This window comes from Zalophus californianus, chromosome 4 (genome assembly GCF_009762305.2).
Source record: "Zalophus californianus isolate mZalCal1 chromosome 4, mZalCal1.pri.v2, whole genome shotgun sequence".
Classification (NCBI taxonomy): Eukaryota; Metazoa; Chordata; class Mammalia; order Carnivora; family Otariidae; genus Zalophus; species Zalophus californianus.
The window spans coordinates 63,469,636-63,495,201 of record NC_045598.1 but is presented as its reverse complement, the minus strand read 5'-3'; the positions used below and the strand labels follow the sequence as shown (position 1 = coordinate 63,495,201).

The window sequence follows — 25,566 nt, the reverse complement described above, 5'->3', positions numbered from 1 at the left end:
CCTCCGGCTCAGGTCATAATCCCGGGGTCCTGGGATCGAGCCCTACATCGGGCTCCTTGCTCCGCGGGAAGCCTTCTTCTCCCTCTCCCACTCCCCCTGCTTGTGTTTCCTCTCTTGCTGTGTCTCTCTCTGTCAAATAAATAAAATCTTTAAAAAAGAAAAAAAAAAACAGAACAGATTTCAACCTGGCCCAGTGTCCCCCTGAGAAAAGCTATTGGTCAAAGTGTTCAACAAATATGTTTTTTTTTTAAGGACTCCCATGTATTTATTCATTATTTATTTTCCTCAAACCCATTCTTTACTAGAAATTTTCTTTTTTTTTATTATGTTATGCTAATCACCATACATTACATCATTAGTTTCTGATGTAGTGTTCCATGATTCATTGTTTGCATATTACACCCAGTGCTCCATTCAACATGTGCCCTCTTTAAAACCCATCACCAGGCTAACCCATCTCCCTCCCCCCACCTCTAGAATCCTCAGTTTGTTTCTCAGAGTCCATAGTCTCTCTGGTTCGTCTCCCCCACTGATTTGCCCCCCTTCATTTCTCCCTTCCTACTATCTTTTTGTTTTATTAACATATAATGTATTATTTGTTTCAGAGGTACAGGTCTGTGATTCAACAGTCTTGCACAATTCACAGTGCTCACATAGCACATACCCTCCCCAATGTCTATCACCCAGCCACCCCATCCCTCCCACCCCCCACCACTCCAGTGACCCTCAGTTTGTTTCCTCAAATATGTATTCTTACCATTTGGTGATAAGATTTGAATATTTTGTTTTTCCATTCAGTGGAGGAGAATCAAGAATCCTTGCACATGATAGATATCCTCAAACAGTGGTAATATGTAAGACACACCTGAGGAACTGATTAAAATGCAGAGCCCAGAGATTATTAATCTATAGGGCTGAGGAGCTGTTTTTATCAAGAAATTCCAGAAGATTCTGAAACAGGTTCCACAGAATACATTCGAGAAACACTGCTGCATCTGGTGCTCAATGCAATGGTGGGGAAGCCACATGGACCAGTAAACATGGCACTAGTGTAGGATTCAGAAGACCCTTGTGATTGAAGCACCACTACAACAAGAGGTGTGACCTTGAGAAAGTGCTTAAACCTAGCCGGTCTCATGTTTCCCACCCACGAGATGCATGTTGGGCTCATTTTGGAATTTTCTTACTGTGATCTCTGTACAAGGGGACCGTGAAGTTGGCAACAGAGATTACTGGACTATGTATAAAATTCTGAAATGTCAAATAGGAATCATTTATACATGCAATTCAAAGTCTTATTGACACATCCACTTTTTTGGTTTCTGGCTGGAACTCTATCACCTCGGGTTACCAGAATTTCTGATGGCAGTTACATTTATTTCAGATTTACGTAGATGGAAAAAATGAATACTACTTAACAAATGTAGTTCTTTTGTGGATCCCATTTTTCAAAGCACAAAGCCTGCAGGGGTAAAATTGCACAAAGGAATTGGTACGAAAAATGTTGGGACAGAGTAGGATAGAGATTTCTAAGTCCCAGTCCAACCCTAAAAGTTCTTGACCAATGTCCCTTCTTAAATTAAGAAACTAACAATTTCAAACAGACTCGTGCCATCCATTTAGCAACTGGGGAGTGAGCATCACCTATGTGTCAGGTGCTACGTGAGGGGGCAGAGACACAGCACTGGGTCATATGCAGTCCAGCTCTCCTGGTGCCTATAGTCAGGTGGGGGGGAAGATGGACAAGAGCAAACCCATTATGTGTCAGGCCATGATAAGTGACAGAAAGGACAATAAATTTCGGTGAGCAGGTCATGGGGAGGGGAGCAAAATGAGGGTATTGTCAAAGAAGGGCTCTCTGATGAGGCAACATTTGAATCAAGACCTAAAGACAATCAGAGATAAAAATCATAGAGGTCTCTGGGAGGACTCCAAGATGTACTGAGTTATAGAATACATGCTTTTCAAAAGAGGAAGATGATTCATCTTCTATATTATCACAAGCTTTGCTTTAGCTAACATATTTATGAGCTCATGTTCTGGGCAGACTCCAGGCTTATAGAAAGCACGTGGTCATTATTTCTTAACAGGGCTTGGGGAGAGCACAGGTGAAATCTCTAGCCCAGTGATGATCTGACAATGAGGTAAAGCTTGGACTTTGGCACCACAGTAATTTTTGCTGCTTCAAGAACACATCTTGGTTTGCCGCACATCCTTGTGGTCAACATAATTTTAGTTCACTCTGGGATTTGTTCTGTCTTGGCAGGGTTTCTCAGCAACTTTCATTTCCTACCTACTGACAGCCTGATGAGCATGATTTATAAATATTAAAAATAAGGAGGTGAGACCGGGTTCAAAGAACCTGCCAACACATTCCAGGACCTCTGATGAGTTCCCAATAAAACTAGAGAATATGTTTCAAATATCAGTGTATTCTCCATGTCTAGGAGACACTTAGCACCCAGGGAGTATGTGCTCAAAGGATGAATGAAATGTCTGCAAAAGACTTGAGCATGTCTGTGCTGCCTACCTCAAACCAAAATAAAAACTCTGCCTGAATAGAATAGCTTGGTGTGAGCATAGTGGGTGAGAACGTGTGGGTGTATGTTAGTAAACAGGATGTTTTCAGTCCCGTATGAGAAAGCATGGCAGCCGCTCCCCAAGCTCCTAGTAGAGGAAGCTGCCAGTTTTACATCCTTGAAAGCCCCTATTTGCATAGACCCTTTATAGAAGGCAGACGTTAGAAATGGAAATAGTATATGATCACCAAATCTCACTTGAGCTAGAAAGTTCTGCCTGTGGTTTGTGATTTTTGGAGCTGTGTGTGTGCTGACAACAAAATTAACTTCTCCAAAGAACTGAGAATTGCCTACTCTCATCATCCCTCTCACTGTAATTTACATGACTTGACGAAATTAGACTGTTATTTCCATCGGGGTGATCTGCAAAATCATAAAGTGATGTGTATTTTGGGAATGCCTAATTAACTCTCCTTAGTTCCACTGAGGTTTCAGCTACGACTATAAGCATTGCAAATACCATGGAGGTGTTCACATCTAGTTTTAGAAACCATAAAAAGATACTCAAAGGACTTGAAAGAAACATTTCTTTAGAAATCAGGCAGTAACAAGGATTCAAGTCAAATGGTGAGCCTATGGGATAAAATCAGATATACACTGATTTGCTAAAATATGCTTTGCAGCAAATAGCAAGAAATACTCTTATGGTTGAAGTCAATATTAATAATCAAAACAGCAGAATTACAGACATATACATGCAAAGTCCACCCCTGTTCACAGTTTTTATCACAAACATTAACCAATATTGATCAAGCTGTTTGTCACAAAAGTTTGCTTTAACATATAATCAGCATCTGAAGTGAGAGCCATATTTCCCAGACAATTGCCAGCACCTTGTGTCATACTTGTAAATAATGGGCTACTCCTATTGAGCACCATCTGCTTAATATAGAAAAATGTTCATCTTAATTAGGAAATTCTTATTATTATTTAATATTTACTGAGCACCCTCAATGTGCTTGGCAGCAAAAACACCAGAAACACACTCTCTGCCCACCAAGAATCCACCTGCTAAGGAAAATATGATGAACCAGTTACGCAGTCATTTCTGTTTTTAACATATTTTATGTAATTCTTTCCAGGTGATAAAGTTACCAGTGGTTCAGGCTTTGGAAGCTTCTTCTCTTCTGATCAAGGGGGGATGGTGAACTATCAGATGAGTTATGAATGAAGTAAAGATAAAAGAGGAGAGAAAGGGCCAATTACTTATAACCATATAGAAACATAAGTGAAATTTGCTCCATTGATGGAAAAAAATATAATGCACTCCCAAGCAAACACGGCTATATTTGTTAAGGACTGCATAACACATTAGAAATACAGAATCAGTAGTGAACAAGTCACCTTGAAACAGTAACCCATTTTTATTTTGCATTTACTTTCAGAGCTCATGTCCCTCCACAATGATACATAGACATAGGCTATGGAATACTCATTTCATCACAAGGATATTACCATCTTAGTTAAAAAAGACATAATGGTCAAATATCTACTGAAGACACTAGAAGAATGAAGACAGACTGGCAATCCCTCCCTAAAGTCTTCGACTATATCCCCTTCTCTTTTTCCTACTCTCCACTCAACAAGAGTTCAGGAAAATTGGACATGTTCAATATTGCCACAGTATAGGGAAGCATTCTTGGGAATAATAAACCATTCATATCAGGTGACTGCTACATATATATATGCCTGTCATAGTGTCTTTGCAAGAATTCTCTAATAATCCCTGTGAATTGTGTAAGACTTTTGAATCACAGACCTGTACCTCTGAAACAAATAATACATTATATGCTAAAAAAGAAAAAAAGAAGATAGCAGGAAGGGAAAAACATTTTAATTATCCTTTTAGTGAAAATTATTAATGTTTTTTTCCTCTAACAATTTAATATCTCAGGTATATATTTTTTAGATCTTGAATTCTAACTAGTTCTCCACTTCATAGGGTGAGAGGGTCCCCATCTACCTTGCCAGGGTTTCACTAAGTATCTGAAGTTTCGTTTTGTTTTTTAGCACTTTTCTTTAAATCATATGCCTTCCTCAGTCTGCTTTCTTCATAAGAAAAACATACAATGAATGAAAAGAATGCAATGATTTTGGTCATGATGTTACTTTTTTTTTTCCTCCTCAAGTTTTATTGTTTTTCACAAATCAGCAATACCAATTGCCCCGCTTAACCATTTGGAACATGATAAGTCAGAGAATGGAATATTATCCAGCATCTTCATTTTATTGGATATACTTCCTAGATAACCAACCACCTCACCCAGATAATTTAGGCAAAAGAGAAATTACATATTAGTGGAGGTAATGCTGTGATGATGGCAGTTGTCGAACAGTGCCAATATGAACTTTAAATGAATATAATTTGAAAGGAATACTTGACAGAGGGATAATGACTAGCTCATATATCGTCAGGGTAATAAATACCTAATGAGCAAAATTGGAAAGCAAATAGTAGGTTGAGCATACACCCAAATGTTGATTCTTGACTCAGAGTCAGAGAACAGAATGATTTGTCTCTCTGTCTAGAATGATAAAGCATCCTTTCCTCATAAGCTAATGAGCAGCACCATCTGGCATGATTACAGAGGAACAAGATCTTAAGAAAGTGAAAATAAAACGACAGAGATGTAGTTGGATTTTTGCAGGAGGTTAAAAAATTCTCACAGTTAAAAATGTCATAATAAAAATAACTTTAGGTGTTCACATAACACTATACCAACAGTATAAAGATTATAGGACCAAATGTTTTCAAAATAATTGAATATAATTCCTGATATCTCAGAATCTTTCTCTACCACAGTGGTTTTCAAAGTGTAGTCCTAGGAGAACAGCAACAGGATTACCTGGGAATTTGTTACAAACACAAACTCTATGGCCTTGCCCCCGATCCAACAACTCAGAAACTCTCAGGATGGGCCTAGCAATCTGTTTTAACCAGTCCTTGAGGGGATTTTGATGGTGGCCCATGTTTAGGACCTACATTTCTACCAAACCAAGTAAGAGTCAAAAGATTGTTGCTCTTTCTGCTATGTACTAAAGAAATAAGCTAATTTGGTCAATTCAGTTTAAACAACTGGTCCATGTGCTAAAGAATAAGAAATCAGTCAGACCATTCCTTGAGTGACAGGATGATCTCCTTGAATAGAGAGTCACCATCCAACTAACCTTTTGTAGAACAGCAAACTGCCTTACTGCTACCTTCATTGCATAGTTTCTGAACGTAGCTTTTTAAGCTACTTTTTAAGCTACTTTGGTTGACTCCCTGAGACAAGTTTTCCAAGTTTGCCTCAATCCTTTATTTATTTAAATGGTTTTCTATTCTTTTGGTCATTCATTCAGCAATATTAAATGTGTATTCTATGCCATACACTATTCTCACTATTCTAGGTGGTTGGGATTTATCAGTGACAAAAATAGATCATGATCTCTGGCTTAAGAAACTTATATCCTAGTGGGGAAGTCAGACAAACAATAAATGATAAAATAAAGAAGCATATTATGCAGAATGTTAGGAGGGAAACTATGCTATGGGGAAAAAAGAAAAGTAGAATGCTGGGAATGCTGGTTATGGGGAGTGAGATTTCAATCTTAAGTGACATTATGTTAGACTTACTGAGTAGGTGACAAATGAGCCAAGGCTTGAAGGAGATGATGAAGTGAATCATGCAATCTGTGGGGAGAAAGGGTGGTCCAGCAGAAGGCGAAAGTAGAGACCGAAGGAGGAGGAGGAAGCATGCCTGCTATGTCTGAGGTACAACTAGGAAGGCTATGTGGCTGGAGCAGAGTGAGCACGAAGGAAGTTTAATCAGTGAAGGTCAGTGAGGCAACAAGGCGCCAGATCACCCTGAAAGTAATGGTAAATCACTGTAAAAACTTGTGCTTTTACTCTAAGGGGAACAGGAGGCTATACTAGGGTTTTGAGTGGGAGAGTGACAAGATCTAAATTATGTCAAAACACTTTCACTAATTCTCCTCTAAATCCACGTACAAATTCACCAACCATTTATGCAGTGTGTTGGAAGACACTGCTACCATCTTTTTTTTCTTTTATGTTCATCATGAAGTTTTTAGAAAGAATTTTCACTAAGGCAATTAGTGAACAAACAGCTTTCTTTGTTATCAAAGAAGAAAATGTTCTGTGGAAGATAATTAGAAGATAAAGGTCAGTAGTGATCAGTTCTCTTTTACTTGGGTCTTTTGTTCTCTGCCTTCTGGGATGATTGTTGTATTTGCTTCCTAGAGCCCAAGAGTATAACGTTGGGTTTGGGTGCAAGCAACTGTTTTTTCACCAGGCAAATGACAGCTAACAGAATTGTGAGTGAAGTCTCAGAACCTGCTTTGCCACGGACGTGAAACTAAAATGGAAGCCTGTATTTGAGGAATGGCTCTGTCAGTGACTTACTAAAAACCCAGTGCCCAGTCACAAAGTCCCTAGAAGAAGGTAATAGATTTGCCAACCTTTGGGTAAAGTAGAGCAAGGGGTGGTCTGTCTGAATATAACTGTGGAAACTTTTCTATCAAAACACAATCCCAGAACTTGCCTCGTTCGTATTACAGTGACCCCTATATACTGAAGAAAAATGCTTGGAAATTCACAAGTATTTCAACAAGTGGCAAAGGGACTTGTAAACTTAAAAAAAAAAACAAAAACAAAAAAACCCAAACCATCAGGTATTATTTTTTTCACTCATTTCCTCATCTATTTATTTCTTCATCCATCAAATGTCTACTGAATATCTATTAGAGTCAAACATTGCATCAGGTGCTAGGGAAACAAATATAGAAGAGCTGATATTTCCTCAAAGAATTTATGGACTACCTGAAGAGATCAGACATCAGGGGCAATAATACAGGGTACAGAGTGATGATTCCCATTTAAAAAAAAAGTCCAAACGCTAAGGATTTTCAGAGGAGGAAATAGGAGTTCTAAGTGAGATATTATAAAAGGCTTCATGGAAGAGGTAACATTTGATTTGCTCATAAAGGATGCACTTGTGTGCATGGTGATGGGAGGAAGTACGATTTAGGCAGAGGGAACAGTCTCTGCAAAGCCATAGAGTCAAAGCTGTGTTAGCAGTCACCATGTGAGATGTAAAGAAGGCCTAACCTGGACCAGTGGTAGTGGTGATGACAAAAGAAAGAAAATGAGTTAGTGCTGAGGTCATTTCAAGGAACCTGAAATATCTGTGGGCCATTTAGCTGAAAGAAGTAGAGTGAAAACAACACACTTGGTATTTTGGTGGCAAACGATCACTACGGTAGGTTGGAGAATAAAATGGAGATGGGCACAGTCCCTGTCCTTAAGAAGTATGTCATCAATGAGAGGACAAATAAACACAGTGATAATTACAAATTACAAATAAACACAGTAAATAATTCTTGTTGAATTCTGTCTCTCTCTTTTTTTAAGATTTTATTTATCTATTTGTCAGAGAGAGAGAGAGAGAGAGAAAGAGAGAATGGCTGGCAGGTGGAAAAGCAGGCTCCCCACTGAGCAAGGAGACTAATTGCCTGGACCATGGGATCATGACCTGAGCTGAAGGCAGACACTCAACCGACTGAGTCACCCAGGCATCCCAATTCTTGTTGAATTCTTAAGACTTAAGATGCAACTTAAGATGCACCACGCTTAACTGGCTAGGAACAAAGCAGTCACAAAACTGGGATTCAACTACAAGCGGATTACCAAACTCTATGGGAAACAGCTATTCTTCACTTAGGCATTTCTCTGGCTCAAGGAACAATGAGATGTTGTCTTGTCCCTTCAGTCAAAGCAATCTAAAATAGCACAATTCAAAGTATCATTTGCAGATTAATAACACTGGCCTGGCCTGGAAACTTGTTCAAAATGCAAATTCTCAGGCTCCACTCTAAATCACCTGAATCAGCTGTTGACTATGTGCACATTAGAGTTCAAAAAGTACTGTATTAAAAAGAAAGAGAAAGAAGCATATTGTATTGATTTAGAGGACTCATTCTTTAGTGAGAAAAAGAGCCAAGGAGGGCAGTCCATTTAGAAGGTCAATAATACCACAACTGATAAGAAGTCTCTTATTTTTGTTTCCAGAGAAGCAAAAAAATTCAATTCAGCAGACACTTGTAGAGCCCCTACAGTATCTCAGACAAGATTTTTACTTTGAAATGGTTGTCCAAGCAATTAAAAATCTAGTAATCCAGATGGATACAGTATAGCATGAAAAGTCTCAGAAAAACCAACTTTATCTTAAGAGTCAAGTCATGCAACAAGTGATGAAAAAAGAAGGAGACTGCAGCTGGTTAATATGTTTTTTTATGGACAAGTGTCCATAAATTTCTTGATTTTACCCTCAGCTTGAAGAGAGACAGAGATGGTTGAAATTAAAAATCAAAGGGCGCCTGGGTGGCTCAGTCATTAAGTGTCTGCCTTCAGCTCGGGTCATGATCCTGCCAGGGTCCTGGGATCGAGCCCCACACTGGGCTCCCTGCTCTGCGGGAAGCCTGCCTCTCCCTCTCCCACTCCCCCTACTTGTGTTCCCTCTCTCGCTGTGTCTCTCTCTGTCAAATAAATAAAATCTTTAAAAAAAAAAGGAAATTAAAAATCAAAGGAGAGCAGAAATCCAAATTATGGAAGGAGGGAAGTCAACCAGTTTGAGATACATCCCCTGACTTTAAATAAACAGAAACAAGCATAATAGGGCATTTAAAAACCTTTAAAGCCCTTATAAAGTTTAAAAGTGTAGATATATTCTAACGAGTCTTCTAATTTCAGGCCTCTTTGTCTTTGAGTTTCACACCCTTTGTAGTGTTCAAAAGCCTTCATATTGAGGGAACGTTCAGCTAAGTGTCTGTCATGACTTTTTCTCTATGGTATAATCTGGCTATGCATCTAGCTATTCTGTCAAATCATATCCTAAGGCCCAGGAGAACTTACTTCCCCAAGTAGACTGGTTGCAAGTCTTGATTTCTACAAGTACTGGTAGTCAGCACAGCCTTCCTTTTAAAAATATGGTCACTGAATCTTAGCTGTTTCTCTTCTATGAATCCTCAACCAAGCTGTCTTGTCAAATACACCAGTGTATGTGTGTGTACCTAATGAGTGTGTTTGTAAGCACGTGGCAGGTTGGTACTGATAGTTTGATAAATTACAAACATCCCTTCCCTTCTCCCATTATTAAAATAGATTCTTCCCTCTTTTTTTATTGAATTTTTAATTTCCAGCCCATGTGTACTACAGTGGAGGCCTAATGTAGGTCATTGGATACCATCATGAATAATGGGAAAAATGAAGTCCCTTGTTTCCCAATGCTTGTTAGCATGAAGACAGAGCCCTGGATGCCTTATTATGCTTTTTGACTCAGAAGCCCTATGGGTCTGCCCATGACTGCTATGTGAACTTATTATTCCTGCCAAATATATCAGCTGGGATGGGAACATTTAATTCATTTTAACAGAGGTGTGTCAACGTTGCTCTTGAAAAAAGTGCTGAGATGCCATATTGGCAAAGACCATCTTCAAAAAGGAAAAAAAAAGGAAAATACAGTTTTTAATACTGTGTTCTGCCTTTCAATCCAAGAATTTTTCCACTTTGCCTATTTTCTGTTGGTCTGGGATTTCCTGGAGTTTATATCTATTTATTCTGAGTTCCAAATAACTATACATCTTTGTTTTCAGAGTCCAGGTAGAATAATAGTACTAGTTTGGGTGAATTAGGCACATTTCAGTGCCTTGTGGCTGACTCACAGGCTAGTACAGTGTTTTGTTCTATTTTGGTTTTGTTTCGCCCCTGCCCCTTGCTGCCCTCCTTTTGTTGAGGCAGCTTACCTGCCTTGTAACCCAACCGAGGGGACTCTCAGAGAGTTCCCAAATTCTCGGGGTGAGGAGGCTTGAAACTTCTTCCCACTCTAGAAACCACGAAGGGTTCGCAGACCTAAGGGATGTGAGCCAACTTAATCCTTAGAGTCAATCACATGGCAGCATAAGAAACTTTTAAAATGGCCAAGCTGAAATAGCAAAACTCAGGCTGTACTTAAAAACATGCCAGATGACAAACCTGTCTCCAACAGAAGGCAGTGAGAAATGACGCCTCACTGATTTCTATTTCTCTCCTTAGGATGGAGGGGGAATGGATGGAGTGTGCTGGCAAATATTAAACATGCAGCCATCTTGATATTTATGAATCAGTTTTCCGTGTTGATAGTGCTTTCTGAAAGTGACTTTTGTGCACCCTATTTCCTAAACAATCCTTAAAAGTCACTCCCTCCCTTTTCATCCTCTGCACCCGAGGCAGTAACATCTTGAAACATTGATCTATTTGCTGCTAGCTTTCATTAATTTCATCCATCCCTGAAGGCGGAGCCACATTGGTGCTAGCTAATTAAGACCTACTTAGGGCAGCTCAGGGCCCTTTATCAGCCCTAAATTAGCTTTGCGTTTTTAATGGGGACTATAGCTTTCTCAATTATTACTTAATTAAATAATGTGCTTGCATTTGCCAATGTCTTTCTAAAGTGGGAGGCAAGCTGCATCTGCCCACCTGCCTATAGGTAAGAATATCTCACACTGGCTCTCTGTTGCTTCTCTAGGAGCATTCACATTCATTTTGTGTCAGTACATGGCCAGACACCTAATCACATTCTTCAGATATTGAGCATGGCGCCATGTGCCACTGTCAGCCCTACATCACCTCTAGGGTGTTTCAGTCTTAAGATGTATTAATGCAAATGTGTAAATGTCAGCGGGCTCATATTATTTATGCATACCAATCATTCAAAGGGGGGGAAAGATCCATTTTGGTCCAGATTATTTTGAATATAAGACCTTTAATTCCAAAGTTTTCTGGTTTGTTGAAAGTTGTTTCCCAGAAAAATATTTGGTTAAGTGAAAAATACAAAGGTGACCACCGCCCCAACGACCTAGAATTCCAGAGAAAACTGGGCCCCAGAGCATGAAGAAAGAAAGGACAGCTGCCTTCTCTTTCTGTTCTCTCAGCCTTTCCCACAAGGTCACTCTTTCCAATTGACAAGCCAAATAATTTTAGTCGGTAACTGATAAGAAAGCAAATTAAATTTCATTTGGTTTGAAAAAGTATTCCAGTATGCTATAAGTTGATCTAAACTCATTCTAGGAAATTTAACACTACATATATTTCTTCTACTACTTCATGTTTCCTCAATGAAGAATCTCTTAAGACAAAAAATAAAAAGCACTGGAAAAAACAAAAAGGTGTGTACCTTACATGGGGGAGGGGTTTATACTTCTTTAAAAGGATTTTGACAGTTAGAAGACACAAGCAGAGAGCCAATTTTTTTCTCTGAGAAACTCCATATAGTCATTTTCCTATCATGATTCATTTTAACTACTAGGGACACAGTTTTTTTTTTTAATTCTATAAATTATACACCATAATGGTGACATAACCTCTCCATTAAAAACCTAATGATGAGAATGAGCACCTGCTAAAAAATTTCAGGAAGTTCAGGCAAATCAACCAAAGTAGCTTTACAACAAAAGTCAAATTAAATGGGCATCCCTTTTTCCTTACTCCCTTATGTCAGCAATGGTATATCTACTGGACATACTCCTATTTACTTAGGGGAAAAAAATATTTATTTATTTATTTAAAGATTTATTTATTTATTTGAGAGCAAGAGAGAGAGAGCCTGCGAGCAGGCGGAGGGGCAGAGAGAATTAGGAGAGAGAATCCAAAGCAGACTCCTTGCTGAGCATGGAGCCCCCTGTAGGGCTTGATCTCATGACCCTGAGATCACAACCTGAGTGGAAATCAAGAGTCAGACGTTTAACAAACTGAGCCACCCAGGTGCCCCAGGAGAAAAATATGTAAAACTTTTGTTAGGATAAAACCAACACACACTTTGTGAGCCTGGACCCACATGAATGCTTGCCATTAAAACATCTTCTTTGATGTTAAATAGTCTTAAAATGCTGACAGTAATAATATTGTGCATTGTGGTATCATTCTTATTCTAAGATTGTTGTGTGTATGCTGTGGGATAAAACAGATGAGTAATTACTTTGGTGTCTCTAGGACCTGTGATTGCCAATACGGCAAAAAAGGAGAAACACGTGTAAGATACATGAGGTAAAACACGGTGGCCGTGAATCTGAACTGGAAATTTCAGTTTGAACACATAATGATTTTATCTTGGGGGGCGGAGCAAGATGGCGGAGGAGTAGGAGACCTAGATTTTGTCTGGTCTCAGGAATTCAGCTGAATAGGGATCAAACCATTCTGAACACCTACGAACTCAACAGGAGATCGAACAGGAGAGTAGCAACAACTCTCTGAACAGAGAAGCGACCACTTACTGGAAGGTAGGACGTGCGGAGAAGTGAATCCGAGGCGATATTCGGGAGGATAAACGGCGGGGGAGGGGCCTCCGCCGGCCGCTTCTGGCAAGTGCTAGAGCCGCGGAGCACAAAATCGGACCTTTTAAAAGTTGGCTCGGCGGAGGGACGTCGCTGCAGTGGCTAAGCGGGGGGTGGAATCCTCCCGGGACAGTGTGGTCTCAGGACCCTTGGGGTCACAGAGAGACCGGGGGTGCCTGAGTGCGGCAGAGCTCCCAGGTGTCGGGGCGGGGAAGCCGGCTGCAGATACGGAGCAGAGTCGCGGGCTCTCAGCTCGGGGTTGCCATAAACTGTGATCTGCGGCCCAGTCGGGGCACGGCTCCCCCAGCAAGGACCCAACAAGCAGCAGATCCGGGGAGACTCCCCTTCCTTCCCGGGGAGGAGCGGTGCGGGAACGCACTGCAGGGATCTGCTGGGTTTGGAGACTCCGAGCGGGGTCGGGTGCCAGAGATAGCAACGCTCGATCACAGGCCGGGTGAGCATGGAGAGCGGCCGGAGACCGGGGACACGGGAGTGACTGCTTTTCTCTGGGGGCGCACTGAGGAGTGGGGCCCTGAGTTCTCGGCTCCTCCGGGCGGAGACTGGGAGGCCGCCATTTTCGCCCTGGTCCTCCAAAGCTGTGCCGAGAGCTTGCAGGGAACAAAAGCTCCTGAGAGCAAACTGGAGCAGCTTCCTTAGCCCGGACCGACAAGGGCGGGGCAATTCCGCCTCCGGCAAAGACATTTGGAAACCACAGCAACAGGCCCCTCCCCCAGAAGATCAACACAAACAGCCAGCAAGCCAAGACCAAGTTGATCGATCAAGGAGAATAGGAGAACTCCAGCGCTAGGGGAATACTGCACATAGATTCATGGCTTTTTTTTTTTTTTTTTTTTTTTTTTTTTTTTTACCATGATTCATTATTTCATCAAAGTTAATTTTTGTTGACTTTTTTTTATTTTTCTTTTTCCCTTTTTCAACCAACATCTTATAAATCCCTTTTTAAAAAAAAAAAAAACATTTTTTTTTTTTTCATTTTTAGAGTCATATTTTATCCCTTCATAGTAGTTATCCTTGTTTTTGGCATATATATATAAGTTGTTCTCTCTTTAAAATTTTGAGGTACAGTTTCTTCTAACAGATCAAAATATACCCTAAATCACTAGTGTATGGCTTTGTTCTAGTCTCCTGCCTGATCACATTCTCTCCCTTTTTCCTTTTTTTTTTTTTCCTTAAATCTTCTTTCTTTTTTCAAACAACTTATCTTACCAAGTCCTTTTATAAAATCTTTTATAATTTTCATCTTTACAGTCATCTTCCATCCCTTCATTGTATAAACCCTTATTTTGTACATATATGTCTTTCTTCCTTTAAAATTTTAGGAGGCACTTTTTTCTAACAGACCAAAATACGCCCAAAATCTAGTGTGTGGCACTGATCTATGCACTAGCCTGATCATATTTGATCATATTCTGCCTTTTTTGAATTGTTTTGTTTTTGTTTTTATCTTTTTTTTCTTTTTTTTTTTCTTTTTCTCTTTCTTTTTTCTTTCTTTCCCTTTCTTTTCCCCTGGTTTCGGGTCTTTTCTGATTTGTATACAGTATATTTGCTGGGGACGTAGTAAACCTGTTAGCCTTTTGTTCTCTCATTCATCTATTCTCCTCTGGACAAAATGACAAGACGAAAGAAATCACCTCAGCAAAAAGAACAAGAGGTAGTACCGTCAGCCAGGGACCTACTCAATACGGACATTAGTACGATGTCGGACCTAGAGTTCAGAATCATGACTTTAAAGATACTAGCTGGGCTTGAAAAAAGCGTGGAAGTTATTAGAGAAACCCTTTCTGGAGAAATAAAAGAACTAAAATCTAACCAAATCGAAATCAAAAAGGCTATTGATGAGGTGCAATCAAAAATGGGGGCACTAAATGCTAGGATAAATGAGGCAGAAGAGAGAATCAGCGATATAGAAGACCAAATGATAGAAAATAAAGAGGCTGAGAAAAAGAGAGAGAAACAACTACAGGATCACGAGGGCAGAATTCGAGAGATAAGTGATACGATAAGACGAAACAACATTAGAATAATTGGGATCCCAGAAGAAGAAGAGAGAGAGAGAGGGGCAGAAGGTATATTGGAGCAAATTATAGCAGAGAACTTCCCTAATGTGAGGAAGGAAACAGGCATTAAAATCCAGGAGGCACAGAGAACCCCTCTCAAAATCAATAAAAATAGGTCAACACCCCGACATCTAATAGTAAAACTTACGAGTCTCAGAGACAAAGAGAAAATCCTGAAAGCAGCTCGGGAGAAGAGATATGTAACCTACAATGGTAGAAACATTAGATTGGCAACAGACCTATCCACAGAGACCTGGCAGGCCAGAAAGGACTGGCAAGATATCTTCAGAGCACTAAACGAGAAAAATATGCAGCCAAGAATACTATATCCAGCTAGGCTATCATTGAAAATAGAAGGAGAGATCAAAAGCTTCCAGAACAAACAAAAACTAAAAGAATTTGCAAACACGAAACCAGCCCTCCAAGAAATATTGAGAGGGGTCCTCTAAGCAAAGAGAGAACCTAAAAGCAGCAAAGAGCAGAAACGAACACAGACAACAGACAGTTAACAGTCACCTTACAGGTAATACAATGGCAGTAAATTCATACCTTTCAATAGTTACCCTGAATGTAAATGGGCTAAATGCCCCAATCAAAAGACACAGGCTATCAGATTGGATTAAAAAACAAGACCCGTCAATATGCTGTCTGCAAGAGACTCATTTTACACCCAAAGACACCCCCAGATTGAAAGTGAGGGGGTGGAAAACCATTTACCATGCTAATGGACACCAAAAGAAAGCTGGGGTGGCAATCCTTATATCAGACAAACTAGATTTTAAAACAAAGACGGTAATAAGAGATGAGGAAGGACACTATATCCTACTTAAAGGGTCTATCCAACAAGAAGATCTAACAATTGTAAATATCTATGCCCCGAACATGGGAGCAGCCAATTATATAAGCCAATTAATAACAAAAGCAAAGGAACACATTGACAACAATACAATAATAGTGGGGGATTTTAACACCCCCCTGACTGAAATGGACAGATCATCTAAGCAAAAGATCAACAAGGAAATAAAGATATTAAATGACACACTGGACCAAATGGACTTCACAGACATATTCAGAACATTCCATCCCAAAGCAACGGAATACACATTCTTCTCTAGTGCCCATGGAACATTCTCCAGAATTGATCACATCCTAGGTCACAAATCAGGTCTCAATCGGTACCAAAAGATTGGGATCATTCCCTGCATATTTTCAGACCACAATGCTTTGAAACTAGAACTCAACCACAAGAGGAAAGTCGGAAAGAACTCAAATACATGGAGGCTAAAGAGCATCCTACTAAAGAATGAATGGGTCAACCAAGAAATTAAAGAAGAATTAAAAAAATTCATGGAAACCAATGAAAATGAAAACACAACCGTTCAAAATCTTTGGGATACAGCAAAGGCAGTCCTGAGAGGAAAGTATATAGCAATACAAGCCTTTCTCAAGAAACAAGAAAGGTCTCAAATACACAACCTAACCCTACATCTAAAGGAGCTGGAGAAAGAACAGCAAAGAAAGCCTAAACCCAGCAGGAGAAGAGAAATCATAAAGATCAGAGCAGAAATCAATGAACTAGAAACCAAAAGAACAGTAGAACAGATCAACGAAACTAGGAGCTGGTTCTTTGAAAGAATTAACAAGATTGATAAACCCCTGGCCAGACTGATCAAAAAGAAAAGAGAAATGACCCAAATCAACAAAATCATGAATGAAAGAGGAGAGATCACAAGCAACACCAAAGAAATACAAACAATTATAAGAACATATTATGAGCAACTCTATGCCAGCAAATTAGATAACCTGGAAGAAATGGGTGCATTCCTAGAGATGTATCAACTACCAAAATTGAACCAGGAAGAAATAGAAAACCTGAACAGACCTATAACCACTACGGAAATTGAAACAGTCATCAAAAATCTCCCAAGAAACAAAAGCCCAGGGCCAGATGGCTTCCCAGGGGAATTCTATCAGACATTTCAAGAAGAATTAATACCTATTCTCCTGAAACTGTTCCAAAAAATAGAAATGGAAGGGAAACTTCCAAACTCATTTTATGAGGCCAGCATTACCTTGATCCCAAAACCAGACAAAGACCCCATCAAAAAAGAGAATTACAGACCAATATCCTTGATGAACATGGATGCAAAAATTCTCACCAAAATACTAGCCAATAGGATCCAACAGTACATTAAAAGGATTATTCACCACGATCAAGTGGGATTTATTCCTGGGCTGCAAGGCTGGTTCAACATCCGCAAATCAATCAACGTGATACAATACATTAACAAAAGAAAGAACAAGAATCATATGATCCTCTCAATAGATGCAGAAAAAGCATTTGACAAAGTACAACATCCTTTCTTGATCAAAACTCTTCAGAGTATAGGGATAGAGGGTACATACCTCAATATCATAAAAGCCATCTACGAAAAACCTACAGCGAATATCATTCTCAATGGGGAAAGGCTGAGAGCTTTTCCCCTAAGGTCAGGAACGCGACAGGGATGTCCACTCTCACCACTGCTATTCAACATAGTATTAGAAGTCCTAGCCACAGCAATCAGACAACAAAAAGAAATCAAAGGCATCCAAATCGGCAAAGAGGAAGTCAAACTCTCACTCTTTGCAGATGATATGATACTGTATGTGGAAAACCCAAAAGACTCCACCCCAAAACTGCTAGAACTCATACAGGAATTCAGTAAAGTAGCAGGATATAAAATCAATGCACAGAAATCAGTGGCATTCCTATACACCAACAACAAGACAGAAGAGAGACAAATCAAGGAGTCTATCCCATTTACAATTGCACCCAAAACCATTAGATACCTAGGAATAAATCTAACCAAAGAGGCAAAGGATCTGTACTCAGAAAACTATAAAATACTCAGGAAAGAAATTGAAGAAGACACAAAGAAATGGAAAAACGTTCCATGCTCATGGATTGGGAGAATCAACATTGTGAAGATGTCAATGCTACCTAGAGCAATCTACACATTCAATGCAATCCCCATCAAAATACCATCCACTTTTTTCAAAGAAATGGAACAAATAATCCTAAAATTTGTATGGAACCAGAAGAGACCCAGAATAGCCAGAGGAATACTGAAAAAGAAAAGCAAAGCTGGTGGCATCACAATTCCGGACTTCCAGCTCTATTACAAAGCTGTCATCATCAAGACAGTATGGTACTGGCACAAAAACAGACACATAGATCAATGGAACAGAATTGAGAGCCCAGAAATGGACCCTCAACTCTATGGTCAACTTATTTTTGACAAAGCAGGAAAGAATGTCCAATGGCAAAAAGACAGTCTCTTCAACAAATGGTGTTGGGAAAATTGGACAGCCACATGCAGAAGAATGAAACTGGACCATTTCCTTACACCACACACAAAAATAGACTCCAAATGGTTGAAAGACTTAAACGTGAGACAGGAGTCCATCCAAATCCTAAAGGAGAACACAGGTAGCAACCTTTTCGACCTTAGCCGCAGCAACTTCTTCCTAGAAACATCGCCAAAGGCACGGGAAGCCAGGGCAAAAATGAACTATTGGGATTTCATCAAGATAAAAAGCTTCTGCACAGCAAAAGAAACAGTCCACAAAACCAAAAGACAACCGACAGAATGGGAGAAAATATTTACAAATGACGTATCAGATAAAGGGCTAGTATCCAAAATCTATAAAGAACTTATCAAACTCAACACTCAAAGAACAAATAATCCAATCAAGAAATGGGCAGAAGACATGAACAGACATTTCTCCAAAGAAGACATCCAAATGGCCAACAGGCACATGAAAAAGTGCTCAACATCGCTTGGCATCAGGGAAATCCAAATCAAAACCTCAATGAGATACCACCTCACACCCGTCAGAATGGCTAAAATTAACAAGTCAGGGAACGACAGATGTTGGCGGGGATGTGGAGAAAGGGGAACCCTCCTACACTGTTGGTGGGAATGCAAGCTGGTGCAACCCCTCTGGAAAACAGTATGGAGGTTCCTCAAACAGTTGAAATTAGAGCTACCGTTCGATCCAGCAATTGCACTACTGGGTATTTACCACAAAGATACAAATGTAGGGACCCGAAGGGGTACATGTACCCCAATGTTTATAGCAGCAATGTCCACCATAGCCAAACTGTGGAAAGAGCCAAGATGCCCATCGACAGATGAATGGATAAAGAAGATGTGGTATATATACACAATGGAATATTATGCAGCCATCAAAAGGAATGAGATCTTGCCATTTGCAACGACGTGGATGGAACTGGAGGGTGTTATGCTGAGTGAAATAAGTCAATCAGAGAAAGACATGTATCACATGACCTCACTGATATGAGGAATTCTTAATCTCAGGAAAGAAACTGAGTGTTACTGGAGTGGTTGGGGGTGGGAGGGATGGGGTGGCTGGATGATAGATATTGGGGAGGGTATGTGCTACGGTGAGCGCTGTGAATTGTGCAAGACTGTTGAATCACAGATCTGTACTTCTGAAACAAATAATGCAACATATTTTAAGAAAAAAGAAAAAGAAGAAGATAACAGGAGAGGAAGAAAAGGGGAGTATGTCAGAGGGGGAGACGAACCATGAGAGATGATGGACTCTGAAAAACAAACTGAGGGTTCTAGAGGGGAGGGGGGTAGGGGGATGGGTTAGCCTGGTGATGGGTATTGAGGAGGGCACGTTCTGCATGGAGCACTGGGTGTTATGAACAAACAATGAATCATGGAACACTGCACCAAAAACTAATGATGTAATATATGGTGATTAACATAACAATAAAAAATTAAAAAAAAAAAAAAAAAAAAAAAAAAAAAAAACATAATGATTTTATCTTTAAACAACAAATGCAGCATACATTGTTTCTATACTAGCTGTGTCCAGTGAAAAGACCAAGAAACAAAGACAAACCTAGTAGCAATGAGCACCTGCAGCACCAAGATTATGCTCTCTTAAATACTAAAAGGACCAAAGTTCTTTGGAGAAATGTCTGGATCCAGGTTTGCATCGTAATATATACAAGAAGAGCCTGAATCATCCTATAATACCAGGAATCAAAGCAGCTATCCAAAATTACTAATGGCATGTCAAAAGGACTCCAAAACTAATTTGAAGAGGGTCCAATAGTACAAAATAGGACACTTTGAGCATAAAGACATAATTCTCATGGATTGAAATATTTCAAATATGGTTACATATGTCAATATGTAAATATTGATAATAATAAACTTACTGGTCACTTTTGGAGGGTGCTAGGGAACCGATGCCTTAGAACTGATAAAGAAAAAGGATTGGTACTATCTTCTATCTCTGGTTAAAAAAATGTTTAATGAGGACAAGTTTCTCTTTATAAAGTTTCAGCTAATATAAGTGAAAAAAATGATGAAATATCACCATTTTGCAACATCTAATGAATTACTGGATTTAGACAATGATCATTAATGACTGCTAACATTAAAAGAGAAAACTAGACAGTATTCCTGCTGATAGAAGTACCACCTAATGGTCTTGGAAAGAAGCAATATGACCTGAATCCAAAAAAGAAAGCCTCAATATAGAAATACCAATGAACAAAAAACATCATGGTGGTACAACCAGCAAAAATTAGATTGTGGAATACTCTATTGGATAAATGACTAGTTTTTTTTTTTTTTTTCAATAATAGAGAGGGGGGAAGACACAGGTTAAGAGAAATACAGAAGACATATCAATTAATTGTAATGTACAGACCTTATGCTAATCCTGATTTGAGCAATGTATGGATCTTAATGCTAATCCTAATTCAAGCTAAGTTTTAAAAATATTAATAAGATTATTGGAGAAATTTGAAAACAAACTACAAAATGTTATTAAAGAAATATTACTGGTTTTTATGTAGGACAATGACATTGTGTTTCTTTATCTTCTAGGGATACATGCTGAAATGTTAATGAATGAAATAATATGATGTCTGGCATTTGCTTCAAAATAATACCTGGGGAGGGAGAAAATGTAGGGATGTAGATGAAACAATATTGGCCATGAGTTAATAATTATTCAAACTGAACAGTGAGTATACAGAGGTTCATTATACCATTAGTCTCTTATTACTTTGACATTTTCCTTCATAAAAAGTTTAAAAATATTCTTGTTTGAAATTTGGCCATGAACATCAGATCACTTTGGGAAATCCTTAAACAATAAAATTCATGCTGCTAGAGTTAGGGTACAGATTTAAATTGTAGAGCAGATAACAAGTCATTTGAGGCCATTTGGTCAACCTTTTGTCATCCAACCAGATTTTACCAAAACCGTCCATTCTGTTCATTTCTAAAACACTAGCACAGTTGTCTTTTTCTATTTTGTTGCAATACTCCATGATGCAACCAGACACGAATAGACTCAGTGAGGAAAACAGAAGGAAGCATTAAAAAATCAATTTGGCTTTTCTCCCCCCTACTTTTATTTTGGTTACTTTACCAATTGAACGATACCTGCAAATTAATTTTATCAAGCAAGCTTTTTCCCACTATACAAACAGCTTTCCTCATCACAGCCAGTAGGAAAATGAATCTTCCAAAGTAATTCTCTCCCAATTCTCGCTATACAATCCACACATCTGTGACAGTGTACTGTCTCACTGAAAGCTCACAGCAAAAGCCACCATGATATAAATACATAGGAGCATAGAGCATGCTGAGCTCTTCTCTGATGGCCCCAAATGATTCTAAGGCATATAGTTATGACTGGGGGATACCCTGAGGGTTGACTATAACTAATGAAATACCAAATATATCTAATTAATTGCATTGCTCTGGGCTAATGAGAGACCAAAAATTTCCAAACCCCTTGAGATGGTCATATTTATATAGAATTGTGCTACATACCTACTCCTTTATCTCTTGTGCCTATCTCTTTGGACAGCTTAGCTACACTGATTCAAACCTAACCATTGGGATTCTTCTTATGAACTCTGACAAAAAAGGGCTATCATTATGGCGATTCCTGTCTTGCATTGCATTAGAAGCTGTGCATTTTGGGTGCTCAGAAGTAGAAAATACTACATTATCAATAGGAGAATCAGGCCAGATAAGATTTTACAATTATTATCAGCATACAAATTACACCCAGAGATATGAGAAACTTCCCCCCATAAGCACATACTCTAATGTAGTTAAAAATTTAGATTTGATAATAGTGAAGAGTGAAAGACATACATTTGTTTGTTATATTGGAAATCAGATTGTTAATATGGAATTACAGCCAATGCTCAATTTATCCATGGTATGGTATGAATAAGTACAATTCACACATAACTTAAAACTTTTGCAACTGGTTTCAATATTTTCCTTCAACAGTTCTTTATTAGAACTAGAAATATGAACTAATAATTCTACTTCTCTTCCTTATCCTGCTTATCTTTCTAAAAAGAAAGAAAAAGTGATAGGCAGTAGAGTCATATGGCAGAATGAGGGGGGGTAAGAGGGAGCAGAGGGAGGAAACAGGACATATAAGGAGCAGGAGGAAGAAAAGGTGAGCAGGCTTCAAGAAAAGGAAGTGGGAAGGGTGGCTTACAGAAGGCTATGGGAAAAAAAAAAACGATGCAATGAAAAATGCAAATTGGGATAATTGAGTGAATGGTATTTATGCCTCATTTCTCTTCAAGAATCCACTGTTAATGATTTTCAGTAATGCATAATTTCAATATGGTATTCTGCTGAACATACCAACATATCTGTTAGACACCAAGTTATGGTGCTCACGATCATAGGATCTATTTGCATGCAAGAAGCTACGCAACCTTATTAGAAAATAAATAGCCTGCTGTGTTTCGTAGTCTCAGGTAAATTTTTATAGCAACTTCCAAAGGAGTTTAGGTCCTGAAGTTCCTTAACATTTCTGTTTTGAAACAGAAATGTGTGTACTTCCTTTTGGCTAACATCCAATTTAACCAATAGCAAATTGAGCTAAATAAGAAATCTAAAGATATCTTGGGGAAGCATCCAGTATTTTTTGGATCCTCAAGCCAATCAAAATGGAGAGAACAGAAGGTAGTGTAGGTGGAATAAATGGGGCCTAGTTGCTGGCTCATCAAGTAATCATAATAGTCAAAAAACATCTAACCATCAATTTGAAAAATAACTCTGTTCATTTGATAGCTGGAGAAAGAACTCAGCAAGGAGCTAGCATAGAAGACAATGAGGCCACCTCTCAGAGGACTCACCTGTCTTTCCCAGTTTCCTTCTTAAAAACGCCATCACAGTAACTCATGCGCTTCTCTGTGGTCACGTAAATTTGGGCATTTGGGTAGACGTCAACAGTCTTTTTCAGCATGTTGTAAACAATGCCATTGCCGTCTTTCCTCATATTGCGGAAAGGGCCCCAAATGACATAAATAGTAGCATTTGCTTCCTTGAAAAAATAATCAGGGTTTTTTAGCAAAAGAGGAACGCTGGTATGGGACACGACTCGAATCATTGTCATGCGGCCAACATCTTCTTCATAGCCCTTGGTGGGGGCATTGTTCATTCTCCAAATGCAGGATGACTGATCTATCTCATTCCCCACCTTCTGGCCAACCATCTGACCTGAGTTTGACACTATGGCGCAAAGGTCACAGTCCAGTTGCAAAGGCTGAAAAACAGAGAAATGAGACAGGGGAGAGATATGTCAATGAGTAAGTTCCAGCTATCCAAACAAGATCCTCTGAGAAAATGAAATTCAGATATTGTATATAATAGCCGAATGTGGGATTTCCTGAAATATATGGGCCAATCCTACAGTAGCCACCACAAGTTATCAAGCTAGGGGCATGCTTCCATTTAAAACGTGAATACAGATTGCTAGAAATAATTTTAATTTCTATCCCCTTATGTCAGTTTAAAATTAAATGGAAAAATAGTCATTTGTTTTCCATTCTAAATAATGACTTTTTATTCAAAACCATAATTTCAAATGAAATAAGGCAATAGGGGAAGATTTGATCTCTTTAATAAGGACAGTGGCTAAAAAAAGAAATGCAAAGGGAATATATCCAGGCATCAATTCTGTATTTTGCTTGTATTTATGAATAGTTATGTAGCAGTTGATGAAAACATGAAAAATTCAGCAAATGATGAGGTTCTGAAAAAGATGTTCAGAACCAAGACCTAGTTAAGACAAGTCTCAGGCTGGCAAATATTTTACAAAAACCCTTAAAAAATTCCCTGTATCACCATGTTAACTGGCCTTTGTGTTTCTATTTTAGATGGATAAGGAAAGGCTTCTTTTAAGAACTCAGGGAAGGAATATAAAAGAGATAATCATCTCTAGTGCTGGTCTAACCACCACCCTCCTTGTTTTAAACGAATTACATAACAGAGACTCATAGAGGGTAAGCACCAGCTTCTAGAACTTGTAGATGATAGATTCAAATTGCAGTGGTAGATTCAAATTTAGATCTTCTAACTCTATACCCATTGCTCTTTCCATTACCCGTTGCATTCCTTCCTCCCAGGCAAACCAAATAAATTCCTTTTGCCACTTTGCTATGTGAGGAAAAGTCACCCTACCTTTTAAAACGGTGATAAAGGAGCAATGCACTGTGTTGATATATATCTTTCTCATCTTCCTTCTATTAGATCCCACATTTTGTATCTGACATTTGATCCTGTATTTTTATGGTGCCTCTTGGTCATTAGTTCTTCTCACACTGGGTACTGCCCTTATTTTATTAGTTATGTTGTATTTTATTGTTTATTCATGTCTGTCCACGATATAGTAAACTCTGTAAGAGTCAATGTCTGTCTTTTTCATTTTAATCCCACTCCCCAGAAGTCCTGGGATTACTATAGGAGCCCAGTATATAGTGGTTAAGTTGGGAAATGAGAGCAATTGAATGAAAATAATTTATCAGGAGCCTGAACACCGAACTTAGTATTAGGGAAGAAATAGACTTTTCCAAATTCGTTGAGAATTGTTGATTTAGATGAAAGAGAAACACAATCCGGAAGAAACCTACCAATATACAAACAGGTCAATCTAGGTGGTTAGGTTGAGAGGCAAAGTACCTCAGAAAAGTCACCTGTATAATTACCACACAACTGTAACAAGATGTCTTTCCTACCAATGGTAGGAATCCAAAGTAGTTATTGAGCAACAATGATGTGCCATGTTCTAGGGGTTGGAGATTATTCAGCTGTAAAATTTTAAGCAAAATCCCGGGACCTCATAGATCTTACATTCCACTGGGAGGAGAAAGGCAATTAATAAATCAGCATAGTATATAATATGTTAGATGAAGATAGGTGCTAAATAGAGAAAATTAAAGCAAGGAAGGGGGTTAGGATACGTGTATGTGTGTGTCTGTATGTGTATTGTCAGAGAGATGACCAGGGAGACATCCGGTAGGCTCTTTTGCTCAGGAGCCTTCAGAACCTTCTGAATAGGGAAGTGGCTGATCTGCATTATATTTTAACAGCCCTGGCTGTGGTGTGGAAAACTGACAAAAAGGAAACAGGTAGAAACTTGGAGAACAGACTACTGCCACAATCATGGCAAGAGATGATAGTGGC

The 25,566-nt window shown here is 39.0% G+C and overlaps 1 protein-coding gene across 4 annotated transcripts in view; it reads right to left on the bottom strand.

Annotated features, from left to right (window-relative positions):
* The window catches only part of ST6GALNAC3 (ST6 N-acetylgalactosaminide alpha-2,6-sialyltransferase 3), a 546,815-nt gene that overhangs the window by 205,520 nt on the left and 315,729 nt on the right, over window positions 1-25,566 (bottom strand). For all 4 annotated transcript variants that reach the window (XR_003516033.1, XM_027572632.1, XM_027572622.2 and 1 more), the window contains exon 3: window positions 23,238-23,647. Coding sequence is in view for 3 of the 4 variants with exons in the window: in XM_027572632.1 (XP_027428433.1) it covers window positions 23,238-23,647 (410 nt within the window). In the remaining variant the exon portion in view is untranslated. The remainder of the gene's footprint in view (window positions 1-23,237; window positions 23,648-25,566) is intronic.